Source organism: Leptonotus elevatus, chromosome 6 (genome assembly GCF_054856555.1).
Source record: "Leptonotus elevatus isolate MCC_2025b chromosome 6, RoL_Lele_1.0, whole genome shotgun sequence".
NCBI classification, from domain to species: Eukaryota; Metazoa; Chordata; class Actinopteri; order Syngnathiformes; family Syngnathidae; genus Leptonotus; species Leptonotus elevatus.
Genome location: NC_141244.1, coordinates 24,400,424 through 24,419,294, shown reverse-complemented (window position 1 = coordinate 24,419,294; position 18,871 = coordinate 24,400,424). Strand labels below are relative to the sequence as shown.

Here is an 18,871-nt window from a genome sequence, read left to right as displayed (position 1 = left end):
ATATGTCACTATGATTATCACACAAATGATAATGAAAACTCACAATTCTCAAATACAAAGAAAAGAAAGATCATTTTCCACACACACATTTCAATTTTATTTTTATAGTCTCTCGTGTGTCCGCTTCCTCTGCGTGGCGCTGTTTCATCTTCGGACGAGGTTGCGGTACGTCTCTTCTGCGCACGCGCATAAAGTCTTTCGACCCTCAAACCCGGATGTAACCAACGCCTAACCTGTCGGAAGGAAAAAACGGTGAGTAGAGTTGTAAAAGCCGCTTTTAACGGACAAATTCGTGCTCTTTCCACAAGTGGACACACGCACGAGAACATTTTGAGCATTCGCGACTCACAGCGAGTGAAAAGTGAGTAAATTCGACCGCCTGCCGCCGAGCTGTACGTGTGCGCGGGTGTGTGTGTGTAATGTTGGGGCTAGCATCAATCTGTTTTATGCACTTGTCACATTTGGTACACTTTACATATTTAAAAACGTTTTTCTTTGCTAAATATCGCTTGGCAACCCTTTGATACGATAAAGGCAACTTACTACACGTACTACTTTGTTGTTTTCTACTGCCCTTTGTGTATTTGTGGCCTTTTACTTTCACCGCTTTGAAGTTTATGTCGTTTATATAACGGGCTTTTATGCTAATTAATTTATGATAATTGCAGAAGCGACTATTTGAGATGATTTTGATGCTACCTTTTTATTGGACGTTGTTATGTGGCCTGTGCGGAAGTGATCCACGGTCGTGAATGTTTTTTCTTTTTCTGCTTGTACATGTATTAACAAGTCTGGCACGACGAGCCTCCCTCGGTTCCGAGCAAATCCTCTTAAGGCAGGGGGGGAAACTATTGCCTTATAAAATATGAAGTTCAATTGCGATTAACGGGTGAAATAAGGTGACAGCGATGTCTGTATGAATAGTTGTCCCTTTTAAACAACTCATTAAATGTTTATTATGGTGCTGTAGAGGTGATGGAAACCACAATTACAAACCAATAAAACCTAAGGTAACAAGTACAGAGTTTCTGATATCATGACTTAAATTTTGTGTCTATATGTGTAAAAATAAATCACAAGATTGGGCTGTAATATTAAAGTTAGCGTCATGCAGCAAATCTTACCCAATCTTCCTTCCTGTTTCTATTTTTCTGTATAGTGTTAATAGTGCACACTCACAAAAAGGCTTAAAACCTTTCAAAGTTGGATTGCAATGTTTGGCATTCTGGTTGCTGCATACTTAAAAAAAAAAAAAAAACAGCATGTGATGCCAATAAAATGGCTATGGCATAAACGGAGATTACAACTGTGGGAACCTGTCAGATATACCGTACATTTGTTAACTTGATGTGTAACACCTCTGTTGAGTTCATAAGAAAAGAAATTCAATGGCAACCATGTCTGCACTTTGATGTTTTATTCTTTATTTTGTGTTTGCTTCATTAGATGCAGACTATAAAATGTGTAGTTGTCGGGGATGGTGCGGTAGGAAAGACCTGCTTACTCATCTCTTACACGACCAACAAGTTCCCATCAGAGTATGTGCCTACGGTAAGATTATCTCCTCTAGGAAATCTTAATTTTTACTTTTGATTTGCTTGAGGAAATGATGGCCCATCTTTTCTTTCTTTTTTTTTTTTTTTTAAAGGTTTTTGACAACTATGCAGTGACAGTGATGATCGGGGGCGAGCCCTACACACTAGGCCTTTTTGACACTGCAGGTAAGGAATTTGAACTGGATTTGTCATTTGTTTGTGTCGCTCTCGGACCACATGACAAAAGCATCATTGTTTTTCCCGCGTGCTCAGGTCAGGAGGACTACGACAGGCTGCGTCCTCTCAGCTACCCACAGACAGACGTGTTCCTTGTGTGCTTCTCTGTCGTCTCCCCGTCATCATTTGAAAATGTCAAGGAGAAGGTCAGTTTTGCCCTTAACCGGGTAGGGTTCAGGATTCAACTTGACCGTGACACCTTGTTTGCCACGCGGGGTATACGTTTCGCACTCATCAGCAAGAACACACATTTTTGTGTAGTTCTGTCCCTCTTTTCGTTTCAACGTATTAAAACACATTTGTAAACATACTGCTGTACAGTATCAATATTGCTGTGCTCAAGGTGTTAAGAGTTCCGTAGCTGGTTGTTAGGTTGAAAAAATAATTTTAAATGAAGCGTTCAGAATACACTTGCCTAGCACGGTGGTTCTTCTTGAAGCATATCCAGGAGTTCTATTTACTCCAGACAGTCTGGAATCGGACCATTTGGTGCTCGAGGCTCAAAACTAGAAACCTTTGCAGATGGAGGGTGCTCGGGGCGGGGGGCATCGTATGGCTTTACGCAAAACTACTGTAAAATTCTGTGAATAATAATAATAATAAAATAAAAATAATATATATATTAAAAAAAAAAAATACACACAATATCCCAAATTAAAGGAGGGTATTATACAAGGGGCTTAATAAGAAATAATTATAATTTTTCACTTTGTTTAGCTGTTTCCCGATACCTTAACAGTACCTAAAAAAAAAAACTAGACTCAGATTTATAGCTGATTTCATACACAATGTAACTCAGTATGCTGCACATTCTGTAATTAAAAGTACGACATTTAAATAAAAATGTGCTTACTAAAAGAGCCTACCTAGAGTGTGAGAACAATACTTTTGAAAACGTGAATTTAAAAATACTTTGTTTGAAGACCCTAATTACAGATATGGGAAAAGAGCATCGTTTTGAAACTGACAATACAGTATTTATTTATATTAATGTAAAACCCCATTTAAAAAAAAAAACTACTATAAACTGCAGATTTCTGTGATGTAGCAAATATTTGATGCTTTAAAATACTGCAAAATCTTCAATGCAATGTGGCCACGGCAATATAGTGGTTAGAACACTGCTTAATCTGTTAAGGTAAATTGTTCTCATTCCTGAGCATCAAATCCGTTTTTTTTTTTTCTCCCCCCCCACGACTTCAGTGGGTTCCTGAGATTTCCCACCACTGCCCACGAACGCCCTTCCTGCTGGTGGGCACTCAGGTGGACCTGCGGGAGGACAGCAACACCATCGAGAAGCTGGCCAAGAACAAACAGCGCCCCCTGTACCCCGAGAGTGCCGAGAAGCTGGGCCGGGAGCTCCGGGCCGTCAAATATGTCGAGTGCTCGGCCCTCACACAGGTACGACGCGGCGCGTACTTGCCGAAACGACGCGCGTTCTATGGTAGCGAGACCATGCTGTTTGAATCCTGAAACGAAATCCAATTCATGTTCTCCCTTAAGAAGGAAATACATTTTCTTGCGGGGTCCGCCCCTTGAAACAAATCACATAATTGCATTCCGATTCTGAGACCGCATCCGCATGTGACGCCTGCTTCCTTTTTTGTTTTGTCGACCAGCGAGGCCTCAAAAACGTGTTCGACGAGGCCATCCTGGCTGCTTTGGAGCCCCCCGAGACCAAAACCAAGAGGAAGTGCGTCCTGCTATAGATGAGCAGTAGTCCGAGACCAAACGGTATAAAAAAAAAAACATATGGGGGGGAGGGGGGTGGGGGTGGTTGGGGTGAAAATGTCTTTGAGTTCAGTGGCCAATTGAGACAATGGGGAAGGTACAAAGAGACTTAAAAGGGGGATTGTGGTGAGCGTGCCTTCAAACATAAAGAGTTGAAAGAAGCAAAGGGAGTGACAAGTCAGTGTGCAGTACAGTAAACGCGGGTGGTATCAGCCGTCTCCTCCTCGCTGAAAGCTTTTAGAAAGATAGTGTTCTCCATAAAGGGGGGCGGGAACCCTCCTCCTCCCCTTTCAAGAGATTTGTATTATTATTCCATCACTTGCTTTTGACTTCACGTGGCCTGCTGGGGCTTTTCCCCCCCCAGTTTGATGGAGTAAAAAAAAAAAAAAAAATACTTTTAAGTTTTTAGTCAACTTTGGTTATAATGTAAAGGGGCAACTTAATGATAAGTGGTACTCTCATATCTTTTTTTTTTTTTTGACTGATTTGAATGATGGGAGCACAAGAGATTTCGTACACTCCAAACAAAGTGCTCTGTAGCCGCTACTTCCTCCTGAGCACTCGGCGATTAGTGGGGGGAGGCCATGTTCACTTTTTTTTTCCTTCCCTTCTGCGGGTGACTTAAAGAATTTATATTTTATTCTTTCTTTGTGTATATTGCATTGATTTTATGTGACTTTATTTTGGGACCTTTTGAGCAGTAATTTTTTATTTTTTTTTCCATTTTGAAACTTGAGTTTTTTTGTGTGACATCACTAGACTACCAACAGGGTGATTGTTAATGCAAAACAACAAAAAACTAAGCTGTAATATTTTGCATAGATCTTAATCATGAGCGGTTAAGATGTTAACCTTTGCTAGTAAATTGGTGGGAGTTTGTAATTGCAAAATATTTGTAATAAAATGGTTGAACTGACATGAACACAACTGCTTTTTTTTTTTTTTTTTTCTACTGTTGGGAGTAAATGAAGACAATTTCATGGAACTCGTGCTAAAATTGAGCTTGCATACGTCGGTGCTTCTTTGGGAGTACTTTTAGCACTGAATTCCCAACAAAGTCCACTTGTATGCCGTTTTGAGACTCTTCCAGTATCGCTGTTGCGACCCGCTGATGACATCTTGTTTGAATCCGCAGATGACCGGTAATCAATTGTTGGGCGTCGATGATGTCAAAATGTGTTGGGTTCGTTCATCAATCAAAATTTCAATTTCAAATATCCTCTCGCTTCTCAAACCATTCCCAGTTAGGCAAGGAAGCAGACTCGAAACTTCACATGCGAAGCGTGTCTTGAAACGTGACCAAAGAAAAGCACTTCATGTCGTAGTGGGACAAAACTACTGCATTTTTATTAAGACGACACGAGCAAAGCGAAAAGCACTGCGAGTGCGCGTACGGGCTCAACCGATGCGATGCGATGCGGTGCGAAACACAAGACAGACGGACACGGGTGTCAGTAGAAGTTATTCTCTGCGGCTTACGTGTCTGCTGGAGGCGGAAGTGCAGCAACGGCTCCGGTGTGCAATAAATAAGACGGCAACGGAGAGGATACTAGTACCGTAACGTTTCCATTAGTGTCGATCGCGTTCAGCTTTGAGAGCGTTGTCGGTTCAGTAGATGATTGATTAGCTGATACGTTTGAGCGAATGACGGAAAATGGAGCGTTTATTCCATATTTTTGATAGCCAGTTAAGACCCATGTACTAGTATCTTCCTTGTCCTCGCTTGTAGGATAATTGGGCGTACTAGTAAAAAAAAACGGTTTTACTACTTGACGTCTTTGCACTCGACAACTTTGTCATACTTGTAGGACAACTACATGTTACTAGTGAGGCAAAGTTATGAACTATTTGACGTTGGTATGCTTCTAGTTCTAATAAAGAAGCTAGATGTTAACTAGTATAATTTTATGTCACGACTCACTAGTAGTACTAGTAGCATGCAGTTGTCAACTAGTGCACATTAACATGTAGGTGTTCTAGAATGCTAGTGTGCAGTCAGATGGTAGTGAAAAAAGTTACTAGTAAGATAGTCATTCTACTAGAATGCTTAATTGTCGTACTAGTGAGGAAAATGTGTATTAGGATAAAGTAATAGCTGTGGTGTCTTACTAGTAGCATTTTTTTTTTACCCCTTGCTAGTAGAATTCTCCCAACACACACTACTGCACACTTGTTGGCAAAATTGCACTAGTTGATGTTTGCATGCTATTAGTGAAGCGCTAGATGTTCACTAGTAGCATTTCATGATGTCATTAGTACTAATTGCATACAGTTGTCAACTAGTCCACCGATTTTCTTTGTAGACGTTGTAGTTATATGCCAAATTTGTCCTACTAGTGCGCAGAAATGGAAACGCAGTAGTGGGGAAAAAAGGTTATAGTAAGACAAAATTGTTCTACTAGTGCCCCCTAGCTGTTCTAGTAGCTCGAGCACTTGATGTCATTTGATAAATCAAGGTATAAAAATGCTCTATGTGCTATGCACAACTGTGTGTACTAGTTCGACAACAACACTAGTACATGGACCTTACATCAAATAACTACTCAAAGAAAGTCAGTCCTACAAGGTGTACTAGTAGAGTGAATGTCTTGCTAGCGAAGTTTGTATGCTAAGCTAACTAGTAGGACAACATCGGCATACTAGTAGGAAAACTGTTACAACTAAAACAACTAGTGGACATTTTGGTGGTACTAGTATCAATTGGTAGTACAAAATACTTATAGTGTTACTAGTGCAGGTGTAGGTAACTAATCAGTTTTAATTGCATACTAGTAGTGGAAAAGGCATTACTAGTACTAATAACAAAAAGCATACTACTAGCACATGAACCTTAAGATGGATATCAAGTATATTGAATAAATGCTCAAACCATTTTCCGTAGCAAGTGATGAGCATACTAGTGCGCATGCGCGTCTGCTTGCTGCTTGTCGGTTTGAGTGTTACGAGCGTGTATGCGGGCCAACTTGTACGTTAGAATTCAGAACGGCCGCGCTGTAAAAAAAAAAGCACGATGATTAAGAGATAAACAAACGTGTCACCTGTGGTCAAATAGTTCTATCCTCGTCCCGTGGTTCAGGAGTGTCTGTCTGGCGTTTTGTTTGTTTGTTTGGGGGTCTCTCTTCTAAGGTGTTAGGTTTATTTTTATACCGAGAATCAAAAGGGGGCTGCGTGTCGGGGACAGGCGCGGCTTCAAACTCTGCAGGTGTGAACGGTGACCGTGTTCTTGCACTGCTGGCAGCGGACCGAGCAGCACCAGGAGAACTTGCAGGAGCACCGCTGCACCACCTCGGCCCGGCCCGCGCGGTAGCCCGGCCCGCAGCACACCAGCTCGCAGCCGTCCGGTGCCAACCGTGACGTTCCTGAGGGCGTGGATTGGAAAAAAATACATCAATAATCAAAATCATAAATAAAGAACTTCTGCCTCCATATCACGGATTTAGTGCGCGAACCCCGCAATAAACAAGCTCACTGCAATGAATTGTTTTTCCGTCTCTAGGGGGGGAAAAAAATAAATCTCACCATTGCATCTCCTGCCGGCGGTCCCGGGGATGCCGTTGTCAGGGTCCAGGTGACAGAAGTCCGGGGACGGTGCGAGGTACACCAGGTCTCTGGCAGCGGGGGGTTTCACCTGGGGGTCGCGAGGGAGCAGAGCCGTCCTGGATCCGATGCGAGTCAGGCGCACCTGCCGGAGGAATCGCAGGGTCATGCCGTGTGAAAGCAACCCAAGATTTTTCCGTTTTTCTCCCAATTTTCTGGTGTGGTTAAAAATAGAAGTGATCCGGTAGTTTGTTTTTGTTTTCGTTCGGTACATGTCCATTCCTAAAATCAGCAATCTGTGTACAATATTATCAATAGACCGATACAGTAAACCCTCTATTCTGGATTTCGGCATTTGCAGATTACTGTTGCTGTATTTTAGTTGTATTTGAGAGATTTTTAGGCTTAAAGTCAACTTTAAAACATTTCTTGACAATAATATGTCATTTGTGACCTCACTAGTCTAAACATGACATTTTGATTAATATTACATTTGTGGAATATGAGTTAAGCAGCAAAATCAAGCAGTTTATATCTATCTCACGGTGGCCATTTTGCCACTTATTGACATCACAGTTGCTCAGACAACAACCAATCACAGCTCACCTGTTTTCTGAAGCTGAGCTGTGATTGGTAGTTACAACTGTGATGTCATTTTCACTCAACAGCAGTGTCTGCCTTTTGATATTGATGAAAACAGCTGGATTTTGCTGCTTAATTCATATCCCATTAACTCAATATTAACCAAAATACAGTATTTAGACTAGTGGGGCTACATAGACATAATATTTTAAAGATTTGGGGGGGGGGGGGTGACTTCCTTTTTTATTATTAATCTGTAGCTATAGTGTTGCTTTAGTGCCATCTTGTTGTCAAGGAATTATGTTGAAGTGAGTTGAGCCAATTTGTGGCGTTTATAGGAAATTGTAAACTTCTTAAAAGATGTTTAAAAATCAAGAGAAACTTTAAGCTATAAAACTGTTTTGTGTTAAGTCGTTTTCATTTCCAACCACACCTCAAAATTTGGAAGAAAATCTGAGGGTGAATCCATTTTTATTGTCACTTTTACATGGAGTGACCCACTACGCCCGCGCGCCGTACCTCTGTGGCTCCATCGAAGCGCTCCTTGAGCACGATGCCGACGCGGCGGAACGGCGGCATGACCTTCCAGCAGGTCCTCAGCTCGCAGGAGCCAGACACGCCGTGACACTTGCATTCCACCTGCATGTTGTGAAGGATGGCCTGAGGACGGAAGACGTGGAAATGATGGTTGAAACTGGGGGGGGGGGGGTTTAAACGGAAGAAGTGATGAGCAACCTTTCGTCCAGCCTCGTTGTTGTGAAGGTTCATCAGCGGTCGGCCGGCAGACAGCCCCCGGGCTCGTTCGGGTTCATCCACAAAAGTTTGGGAGAAGGCGACGCCGTAGGACAGGTTGTCGCTGCAGCCCGACCACTGGAAACCTGTGGTGGACAGAAAGAATATTGAAACTTTCTGAGTGCTATTTTATTATTGATGACATTTTTCCCAAATATTTTTCCAGGTCTGCAGCGTGGTGGAATAGTGGTTAGCTTAAGCTGCCTTAAGAGTTCTTCGGTTCTGGGTTCGAATCTGCTTTATCCTTCCTGTGACAGGTTCGGTGACAAACGGGTGAGTAAAAAAAAAAAAAAAAAAAAGTATTGTAATTGAAATTCCCAATACGGAGTCATAATCTTCACACAGAGGCTCGCTATCAATGATATTGAAGAGTATGAGCATTTTTTTTTTTCCTTATCAATGAAAGTGACTAAATGGCATTTTTTTCTTTTCAAACCCACAACATTGCCACTGGACTGTGACACTTTTGATTGGCAGTAGTGCGCTTCCATGTCCTTCGATTTGAGTCACTGCGCATCCAACCCTCCCCCCACCCACACCCCACCCCCCTCCCCCAGTGCCGCAATTCTCCATGTAACAGAATCCATGCTCACCCTCGGGGCTCACCCCTCTGACCTTCCTGTCACAGCCACACCTCTCCAGCTCGCCGCGCGTGCACGCCCGCGTCACGGCCACCGCCACGGCCGCCGAGGACAGCGCGTGCACGAAGGCTGCCTCGCGAGTGCCTGTTTTAATAACAATCCAGAAAAAGTCTAGTAAAAAAAAACACGTGCACACACATTTGTGATTGGTTCAATTGTGGGCATATACCTTGGTTCATGACTCTGCCAAATACATTGATCCCTCGGGGGGTGGTGGAACAGTTCCAGCGGCGGTTCCGGAATTGGTGCTGGCACTGGATTGGACGTGATTAAAATGAAGTTCATTAGGTACACGTGCACAATCCTATCAGAAGACCTAGAAGATTAATCTGCCTTTACAAACAGGATAATAATCGATTTGTCCATTTAATTAATTGGGTAGACTCACTTTGCACAAATTGAAATATTTCACACCATTTTTAAACATTTTCACTTTGGGGTGTACTCACTACTACTGTTACAAGTTGCATTATAGTGCATGTGGTTAATGTGTAACAATCCCTCGTTTGTTTTTGTGTCCCCCCCCTCAGTTACTGCAGCTTCCAAAAACATATATGTTATAATTTAGACTCTAAAATAGCCCACGTCCATTAGTGACATGCTCTCAAACTGTAAATCAAAACTGTCATTATAATCTTTATAAGGGCCCTACAGTAAAATACAGCTCTTCTAATGGCTATCGTTAAATTATTGAAGTTACTTCCACTTTATGACAGCAAGAGGCGTCCTTCATATTTTATGGTCCTAAAATATGAGCAACGCTTTTCACTGTCGCCTAAATTCCATTCAAGCCACAAATCACGGCGTCCTGGATGTCAAATAAAAATAAATTCTGCGCTTTTAAAATGAATTCCATAAAAAAAAAACAGAACGGGAACATTTATTGCTGAGCTGCTGTAGAATAGGGCGACAGAGGGTGGACGAGTGGTTAGCTACGAGTGCCATTGCAGACTCTAAACAAGCGCTATAGAAAAGGGATGCATGGCTGTTGTACTAAAATAATATCCTACCTCCTCTATGACCATCTCTGCAGCCTTGCGTACGGACTCCATGACCTCCCCCCGCGCCCTGCACACTCCCACCTGCCCCGGGGTCAGCCCCCTCAGCCGCGCACATGGGGCAGCACTCGACACGGGCCTGGAGCGAGGCAGCCTCGCCAGGGAGCTGAGGTCATAGGGCAGAAGTAATACAAAAACCGTAAGGTGTCTTTTATTCGTTATTAACTAATTAAGCGATTTTTTTTTTTGTTAGTTAGCAAAACTATGGTAAATGAAAAATAAATTGTATGTGACAATAAGCTATTGTTACATTGTTTCTCCGCACCAGAATATAATTAGCATTAGCATCAGGCTAGCGGACTGAAAGTCTATGCTAATGTTGCATTCATGGAAGGTGGGAAATTGAAAAAAATGTCACTTGGAACCTCCCAGTTCCGAACTCGAAGCGTTAGAAGCGAATGTAAACAACAAAGATGGCTGATTCTGATAAATTGTTTGTTGTACTGGTTAACACAATCAGTCGAATCCCGTTTGGTTACGTAAAGTGATTTTTTTTTGAATAACTAAATTAATGTTATAATAAATAAATAGGCAAATATGTTTATAATTGTGTAAATTATGTTTTGCCATTCACAGCCTTTTTCTTTTTGTTTTTAAATCAGCTTTATTGAATTATAGAGTAAGTACAGAACACTATACCCGAATTAAACAAAATGAAACATACATTATATATTAGTATACTAGTGTACAACATGAAGAAAACAAACTAACACCACACACACATGACAGCCAGGGGTTTCATATACATCCAAATAAAGTTCCGACTTCACCAAGCGGTTTGAATCTGATGTTACTCGAAATGTAACCCGACATGATTTCGACTGACTGTTAACCAGAACAAACAATTTATCGGAATCAGCCATCTTTATTGTTTACATTCGCTTCAAATGCTTTGAGGTCGGAACTGGAAGAATCCAAGTGGCATGTGTCCGACTTCCCACCTTTCTCGAATGCAGCATAAGACTACCTGACTGGGCGTCATTTTAGCCACGCCCCAAAAAATAACAACAAGCTAGTTCTCAGTCTTTGCGCGCTTTCACAATTGTCTTCAAACATTTATCATCTCATAAATAAGTGAATACACTTTACAAGATTCAAATGACTAATTTTACCTGAATCTGTGCTTTTACTACACAGTTTAGTGACGCACAGCGGGATTGAGGGGGCCCAAAGGCGGGCATAATTCAGGAGGACACAGCAAAGAACTCGGTAGGGCGCATAAAGAACGACAAGGTAACAAGTTGTCCGACTTTTAGTGGGGGGTTGTGGACGGAAACGAGGGGACAAACGGGGCAAAGAAGACGGAGAAGCTCCAATGACGGCAAAGAGAAAGAAAAGGGAAAGGTCACCGGCGGGGAGACAAAGAAAAAAGCGGGTAGCCGCTGAAAAGGATGGGGAGACATGTCACTATCTTTTAAACGTTATAGCATGACAAACAAACTTCCCTCCCGCTTTCTCGCGCGCGTCCGACTTACAGCCAGTTGGTTGCCATGGTGGGCTGGGTCGCCCATAGCAACAGGAGGAGGAGCGGTGCCGTGAGATTGACAGTGGAGACGCTTGGCATCAGACTGTCCGGCAGGCGTTCTGTCTGCGTGCGTCAGGTCAGGCGGGGTCTTTGGACAGCGCGTCCGTCCGTCCGTCCGTCCGTCCGTCTGCTCTATGTTCCTGCTCCTGAACCTGGGCTTGAGCCCCTCATAGCTGGGTGGGAAGGTCACAGGTCAAAAACAAAGTTGACGGAGACTTACTTTGGCAATGAACCAAAGGTTCCATTAGATGGCAGGAGGTACAATTGACCCGTGTCAGCACTTTTTGTGACTTTTGTTTGGCGGGATACACCCTGAACTGGTTGCCAGCCATTCCAGGAATGTTTATACTAAAATTAATTATTTAATGTCTTATTTTTAAAGAATCTTATTCTTATAAATTTTTAACAAATACATTTTTAGAGTAGTGTTTGTTAAGGTAATATTTGAGAGAGACAAAATAATTAAATAAAAATGCCCAAACTGTCATATATTTTTGAAGACTTTTCCACTGAAAATTGTCAATTGACAATTCATACTGCTGTTTCACTATAATGTAAAAATAAATAAAATAATAAATCTTTAATTGAAGAATTTTCAAAATTAAAAAATATATTAAATAGATAAATATTTAAAAGCATTGTTTGATTTTTAGCCTTAGTGCTGTTTTTCTATGACTAAATAAAGATTTAATTTGACTTTAAAAAGAGTCTTAAAAAATACCAAAAAAATGCATACACAACTTAAAACAGCTGGGTCAAAAAATGGATCGACCCACTAAAACTTGGGTCAATTTGTTACCCTAATTTTTGTTGTTGTTGTATATATACACACCAGAAAGTTAGCGGCTTGGTCCAATTTTTGACCCAAATTCGGTTGCTTTTGACCCAGCAGTTTCCGATTTGTCCAGAATGCTGTTTGTCTGTTATCAAAAAAAAAAACACACACACAAAAAAACTATAAAATGACGATCTTCTTTTTTTTTTGGTGGGTGAATTTTCTGCTGTAAACTTCTAATAGTATAATAGATAATAGTTCATCTTACCAGTCTGCAGTGCTGTGGTATCCAGTTTAATATTTGCAAATCAAACTGAAATGTAATCCAAGTTGTTCTAAACAAATATTTCTCGCCTCACTTCCCACTAAGCATGCTCATGTGGATCTTTTCCACAAATTGCACGCGGGTTCTTCAGACTTCCCACAAAACAAGTCCACGTGTTGACTGGACCGGAGCAAAACCACGGCTCCTCCGTTGACAAGAAATGAACTCTCACACTTCCGGAAGCATCTATCAAGAATCAGTTTGGAGCACTGCGTCATGAGCGGCTTCCATTGTGCGCGCACAACAAATTCCAGGTTGTAAACGGCCACAACGAAGCACTGATGGGTTATAAAGAGGCGGGCCAAGTGAGGGTGGGAGCGAGGATGGACGGGCGTGATCCAGGGATGTGGAAGGGATGGATGGATGCACGGAGAGGGGGGAGACGGGGGGGGGGGGGGGGTGATAGTCACGTACAGTATTTAACAGAGATGGCAACAGTGTATAAAAGCTCTTTATTGGTCCTGTAGTGGCGTGAAATGAGGGCATGGGCCGAATAGAAGTGACTTGAGCTGTTTTACTTAACTTGTGAATATACTTCGAATCGTTTTTATTCTATTATTGAAAAAAATTGTAGCAAAAAAAAACCCGTAGTCCGGGGAGTTGTTTTTCCTCTGATTTAATAAATATGTTAATTGGAAAAATAATTAAATGCTTAATTTTTTTTTTTTATTGAGTAATATTTGAGTCTGTATTGCTGTTTTAAAAACAATAAAGTGGTTAAAAAAATACTGTACTACTAATAAAATACATTAATTAATATTACATTCCATTTCTATTTTGGGAAACTGAGTAGATATTTGCTATTATTCTAATAAATAAAAAAAATCAATTGTAAGGAGGACAAATTGAGCATAAAATGTACTATACTGGAATTTTCTGCTGAAAACCTTTTCAAAATATTTTAATCTTATGTATTATATTTAATATTATGTATTATTTAAGGAAATTTTTATTGGAAGAACACACACTGTTTATTTATTATATTTTATTTATTTATTTATTATAATTTTCTGCTGAAAACCTTTTCAAAATATTTTAAATGTCATATTGAATTTGTGTTACATTAATATGATGTATTATTTAAGGACATTTTAATTGGAAGAACACAATAGGACAAGCAATTACTTTAATAGAATATCTGCTAAAACCTTATTAAAACTCTTTGTATTTTATTGAATTTTTTTAAATGAAGTTAGAAATTTTTTTTCCTATTGTTTTAAAAACATTTTAATTGTAAAACAAAAATGACACAATAAGACTAATAATTACTCTGGAATTTTCCACTGTATATATATATTTTTTTATTTTATATATTTTTTGTTTTTTGTATTTTATTTGTATTTTCTATGACTTTGACAGCCTTTTCAAAAAACAAACTAATATATTATATCTTTGAAGAATTTTCAACGGATTTTTTAAAAAATATATAAATAAAGTTTCTTGACTGAAGTGAAGTGTATAGTTAAAGAGTAAACGCATGATTTCCAAACACCGACACAGCACTTGGGTGCGTGCAACCCGTACAGTAGTCGCACGTGAGAGAGCGCAGCTTAGCGAATGTTTAATTTTCCCAAACTTTGTTGCTCTTTTTACGAGTTTCCCTACGTCTTCCCCACCGTCCCACCTCACCATGCCACCCCCCACCCCCACTCTTGCCCTCCGTCTCTCCCGCTCCCCTATATTGTCTTGGAAGAAGGGGTGACATTTAGACAAGGGGGAGGAAAACACAGTGCCGACAAATATTGGAACTGAGGCAAATAAATCACGCCAGATAGGAGGGCAGAGGGACACAGGCGGCCAATGGGACGCGGCTCCATTTACATTGGCCGCAGGGAAGGGGCCGTAAAGCAGCGCTTGACAACGCTGAGCTGAAGAAAATGCGGCAATTTATCGATATGCTGGCAAAATAATTGGGCGGTGGGAGCCGACGAGGGATAAGCAAACGGGCTGGGATTATTACATGATTCCTATTGTTAATTTACATGAATGTATATAATAAGACTTTTTTTTTTCCAATTGTAAAAAGACTGAAGCTATCTATTTTCCTTTTTTTGTCAACATTCAGTGTATATAGAAAGTCTACACACCCCTGTTGAAATGCTAGGATGTAACAAGTTTTGCCCCGACCAACCAATCAGAAGACGGAAAAATGCTGACATCATCAAAGGCCACCTCTCTGGCCCTACCAGGACAAATTTGAAATCTGATTGGCTAAAGTCCAATCGCTAAAATACGTGCAGGCCAGCACGACTGAGTCTGAAGGCTCAGAGCGGATTAGATTACCGTAGAAACCATTAGAAGCTGAAATCTGATTGGAGAAAATATTCAAAACATACTGGAAGCAGTTTAGCCTAAATATACAATATGAAAGGACTGTTGGGAATAAATGACTACAATTTAATGGGACAATTGTAAGATTTAGGTTGCAAATCAGTGCTTCTGATGTTTGGACCAGCAGAGAAGGCCTTGATGACCCCAAACGCTCACCACTGATAAGCCATTTGGTTCATCCTGACAGAGGCAGTTTAATTCCCAGGATTTTATGGATTTATCAAGTGGAGACTTCTCGTTTTTTTCCCCCCCTCTGACGTGCCAACAAAGCGAAAACGGCTCTGAGCTACACCCGCGACAAGCCTTATTTACGACTCGGGGGGGCTTGGGGCTCATTTGGTTGAATCGGTCGGTGCGCCGCTGCCATCAAACATTTGCAGACTTCGCCACAACGGCCGTCGCCACGCTGGTCCTCACACCGGCGGCCCATCACCGTGAACCCTGTGACACCCGCTTCCTGAGGAAAATCTGCCCCCCACCTATCAAGACAGGAATCCTGCTGTCCCGTTGCCCCCCCCCCACCCCCCACACCCACCCAAATTAGTATATTATTTCCCGCCCCCCTCATGTCATATTCCTCCTTTGTGTAATCCCTCCACCCACCCACCGCTCTCCCGGTGACGTCTTCTTCCGCAGTCGCCCACGGCAACGCCATGGTGATGAGCGGCCCGCTGTCACGTCCGGCGCCTCTGTTATGCCCGTCCCCTTCCTTCAGCCTCCTCTCGTAAATAACTTGCCCCCTCTTTTTTTTCCTCTTTTTGAAATCTTTATCTAAACCCCCCCCTTCCTCCATTTTGGGGACATTTTATCATGCGCTGCTGATTGACTGTAGCTGAGCTGCAAGGTCTAATAATAAGCCGATGTAGCGTTTATTCCATATCCTCCATACGCATGCACTAGTATGCTCTTCATCCTCAGTACGAAGACAATTCAGCACACTAGTAGAAAGATTGTGTTACTACATTTTTTTTTTTTGCGTACTAGTAGGATACGTAGATGCTACTCGTGAGACAAAACTACGAGCGGTGGGCATTTTGGTGGTACTAATAAGGTCCAGAGGGCTACTAGTGCACGACACATGGTGACTAGTTGGGCCTAGTACTGTTACTAGTGCAGCAAAATAGTTTACTGAAAAGTTAAACTGTGGACTAGTATGCCAAAAGTGGCATGAATAGTGGAAACATTTTTACTAGTAAAACACAGTTGGTCTCCTAGTGCACCATATTGTAATTCTACTAGTATGTGGAATTATCTTACAAGCAGAGGTGGCAAATCCAGGTCCAGAAAGTAAAAACCCTGCCACCGTTTGGCTTTAGCCCCTGATGCTAGCTAACTAGCTAGCTCCCTGGCATGTAAACGAACACCAGCTAGCTAGGGAGCTAGCTAGCTAGAACGAGGGGCTAAAGCCAAACTGTGACAGAGTTTTTACTTTATGGACTTTGATTTGCCCCCTCTGCTTACTAGTAAAGACAAATAGCGTACTAGTCTATAAAGGGGAAGTTACCCCCCCTCCCTCCCCCACCCCCCCCTCCCTCCCCCACCCCCCACACACACCAAATTTTTTTGGGGCAATAATATGTTCTATGCAGCCCCACTAGTCTAAATATGGTATTCTGGTTGATATTGTGTTAGTGGAATATGAGTTAAGTAGCAAAATCCAGCCATTTTTATCCATCTCAGGGGGCGGCCATTTTGCTACTTGCTGTCGACTGAAAGTGACATCAATGTTGCTCAGGTCTCAGGTAACAACCAATCACAGCTCAGCTTCAGAAAACAGGTGAGCTGTGATTCGCAAAATGGCCGCCCCTTGAGATTGATAAAAATGGATGGATTTTGCTTCTTAATTTATTTTCCACAAATGTAATATTCATCAGAATGTCATGTTTGGACTAGTGAGGTCACATATAACATATTATTGTCAAGAAATGTTTATGGTTGACTTCCACTTTAGGACAATAATAAAGCCATTTCGTGAGCATATGTTCATGGGCTTGCTGAGTCTTCCACAATTCCCATCAGATGCGGAGTCCCCCAAGGCTCCATTCTTGGGCCTCTTCTCCATCGAGCTACTTCATCATCCGAAAGCATGCCATCACTTATTATTTACATTTTTTTATGCTGATGACAGCCTAAATATAAATGCCATATACATGAAGTGACATTGATTATTTACCTTACCACACTTTCCGAATCAATGAAATTCAACTGAGTAAACAAACAGGAAGTAAAAAGCAGTCAGCAGTCCACAGCGACCTAACAGGACAATAAAATGACACCAGATCCACCAAGTACGAGGCAGCCTGACCACTGAGGGCTCTTTCAGTGACAGTTAAGATGATAATAATGTCAAAACACTAATGCTAATCCCCCCCACCACCACCACCACACTCCCCCACCACCACTGCGTTTTCCCCCATCTCCACATGTCACCTTCACCTGCTACCTACGCATCCTAGGATCACTGCGTCGCGCGTGAGCTTGCGCGCGCGCGCCCGCTGACAAAGAGCCACGCGCGCGGCGGTGTAACGAATATTATGGGATGGCGGCCGTGTTGTTAGGCAGGGAAAAGTGCACAGTGGTGGCGGGGGGAGGGGAGAGAGGGGGGCCGAGGGCCTGTGCGTGAGAGGTGGAAGGAAGACGGCTGAGATGCCAGGAGGAGGCGGACGGAGAGTCGCATGCGGCCTTTGTTGCTATGCGAAGTGTGCGTACTGTACTGTATGACAGGAGGCCATTGAAGCGGAAAACCTGTAAAAATAACAATTACACTGGAACCGCGGTTTACGAACGACCACGTTTACGAATTTTCTTTTATTTTGCCTAAAATGGCCGCCACATCAGGTGGTGGCCATTTCAGGCTAGGCAGTAACCACAGTGAACGCAAACAAGCTAAGAAACTGCAAAGTGATTAGCTAGCAAACCCACTCTAATAAGGATCATCATCCTCGATTTAACGGACCTGGAACTAAGGACTCCGGATTTAACAGACAGAAAATAGTGTCCAATTCACTCCAAGTACAGTTGCTGCGTCAAAGTCTGTTAGTTCTAGAATTGGCGGCAATTGGTCACAGTAGACTAGAGCAGGCTAACAGACATGCCATTGTGGTGGCCATGTTGGCAGGGGCGGCTTTCCCATCAAAGTAAACGTAGAGCCGTACATGGCGGCCATGTTTACAGGGGCTTGAGATGTTTACCACGCTGCTTTCAGTCTCTCATCAGTGACTGTTCCATGCAGCTTTCAAGGAAGCAACACATTAGTGATTGGATGCGAGCGCTATATTACTGCTGTTCTCATTTTTAACATTAAATGAACTCAATGCGAGAGCGAAGCAGCAGTGAATCAAAATGGCATAATCAGCAGCAAGATCACAGATCAAAGAAATAATTCCATTAAAAGTTGACTGTAGCTGTAGTAATTACATTCACTTCACGCTTGTTTGTATACAACTTGTAGGTAAAATTACAGAATGTTGTTTTGATCTGATGTAGTTGGGGTTATAGTGGTTTAGCACGTCAACATCACAATCCCATTTTCTGTACAGACCGGTGTTACGTTTGTTTGTTTTTTGTTGTTGTTGTGGGTTTTAGTTGTGAGCCTTCGATGGAGTACCACCACATTGTGCCACAACATGCTGGGCAGATCCCAGCTATACATAATTGTAAAGTCGTATCATTCCCACAGAGCAGAGAGAATGCTATGCTAATTTCATTAGACTGTATGTTGTGTTTTGCATTATATGTTAGCATTAAGCTAGCTAGACTGTTAGATGAAATATGGTTTGGTTGAACGTTGTGGTGTTTAAAT

General features: G+C 41.9%; 2 protein-coding genes across 6 annotated transcripts; one reads left to right on the top strand and one right to left on the bottom strand.

The window, feature by feature from the left end:
• The first annotated feature begins 94 nt into the window (after positions 1-94).
• Positions 95-4,419, top strand: cdc42l (cell division cycle 42, like). 3 transcript variants are annotated; one of them, XM_086077722.1, is made up of 6 exons: positions 96-252; positions 1,447-1,551; positions 1,649-1,721; positions 1,809-1,918; positions 2,976-3,173; positions 3,392-4,419. In XM_086077722.1, the coding sequence occupies exons 2-6, from the start codon at positions 1,447-1,449 to the stop codon at positions 3,479-3,481; spliced, it is 576 nt and encodes a 191-aa protein (XP_085933848.1). In that variant the 5' UTR covers positions 96-252; the 3' UTR covers positions 3,482-4,419. The 3 variants fall into 3 exon arrangements, with proteins under 3 accessions (XP_085933846.1, XP_085933848.1, XP_085933847.1); XM_086077720.1 differs by having other exon boundaries at positions 95-252; positions 1,649-1,918; XM_086077721.1 differs by having other exon boundaries at positions 194-361; positions 1,649-1,918.
• A 65-nt stretch (positions 4,420-4,484) lies between these two features.
• Positions 4,485-12,974, bottom strand: wnt4b (wingless-type MMTV integration site family, member 4b). 3 transcript variants are annotated; one of them, XM_086077716.1, is made up of 9 exons: positions 12,682-12,974; positions 12,471-12,558; positions 11,589-11,811; positions 10,066-10,219; positions 9,225-9,309; positions 9,008-9,139; positions 8,142-8,500; positions 7,023-7,185; positions 4,485-6,862 (listed from the first exon to the last, which is right to left on the bottom strand). In XM_086077716.1, exons 3-9 carry the CDS (start codon positions 11,675-11,677, stop codon positions 6,693-6,695), a joined length of 1,152 nt encoding a protein of 383 aa, XP_085933842.1. In that variant the 5' UTR covers positions 11,678-11,811; positions 12,471-12,558; positions 12,682-12,974; the 3' UTR covers positions 4,485-6,692. The 3 variants fall into 3 exon arrangements, with proteins under 3 accessions (XP_085933842.1, XP_085933841.1, XP_085933843.1); XM_086077717.1 differs by lacking the exon at positions 12,471-12,558 and having other exon boundaries at positions 4,488-6,862; positions 8,142-8,282; positions 8,358-8,500; XM_086077715.1 differs by lacking the exon at positions 12,471-12,558.
• Between the last annotated feature and the right edge of the window lie 5,897 nt (positions 12,975-18,871).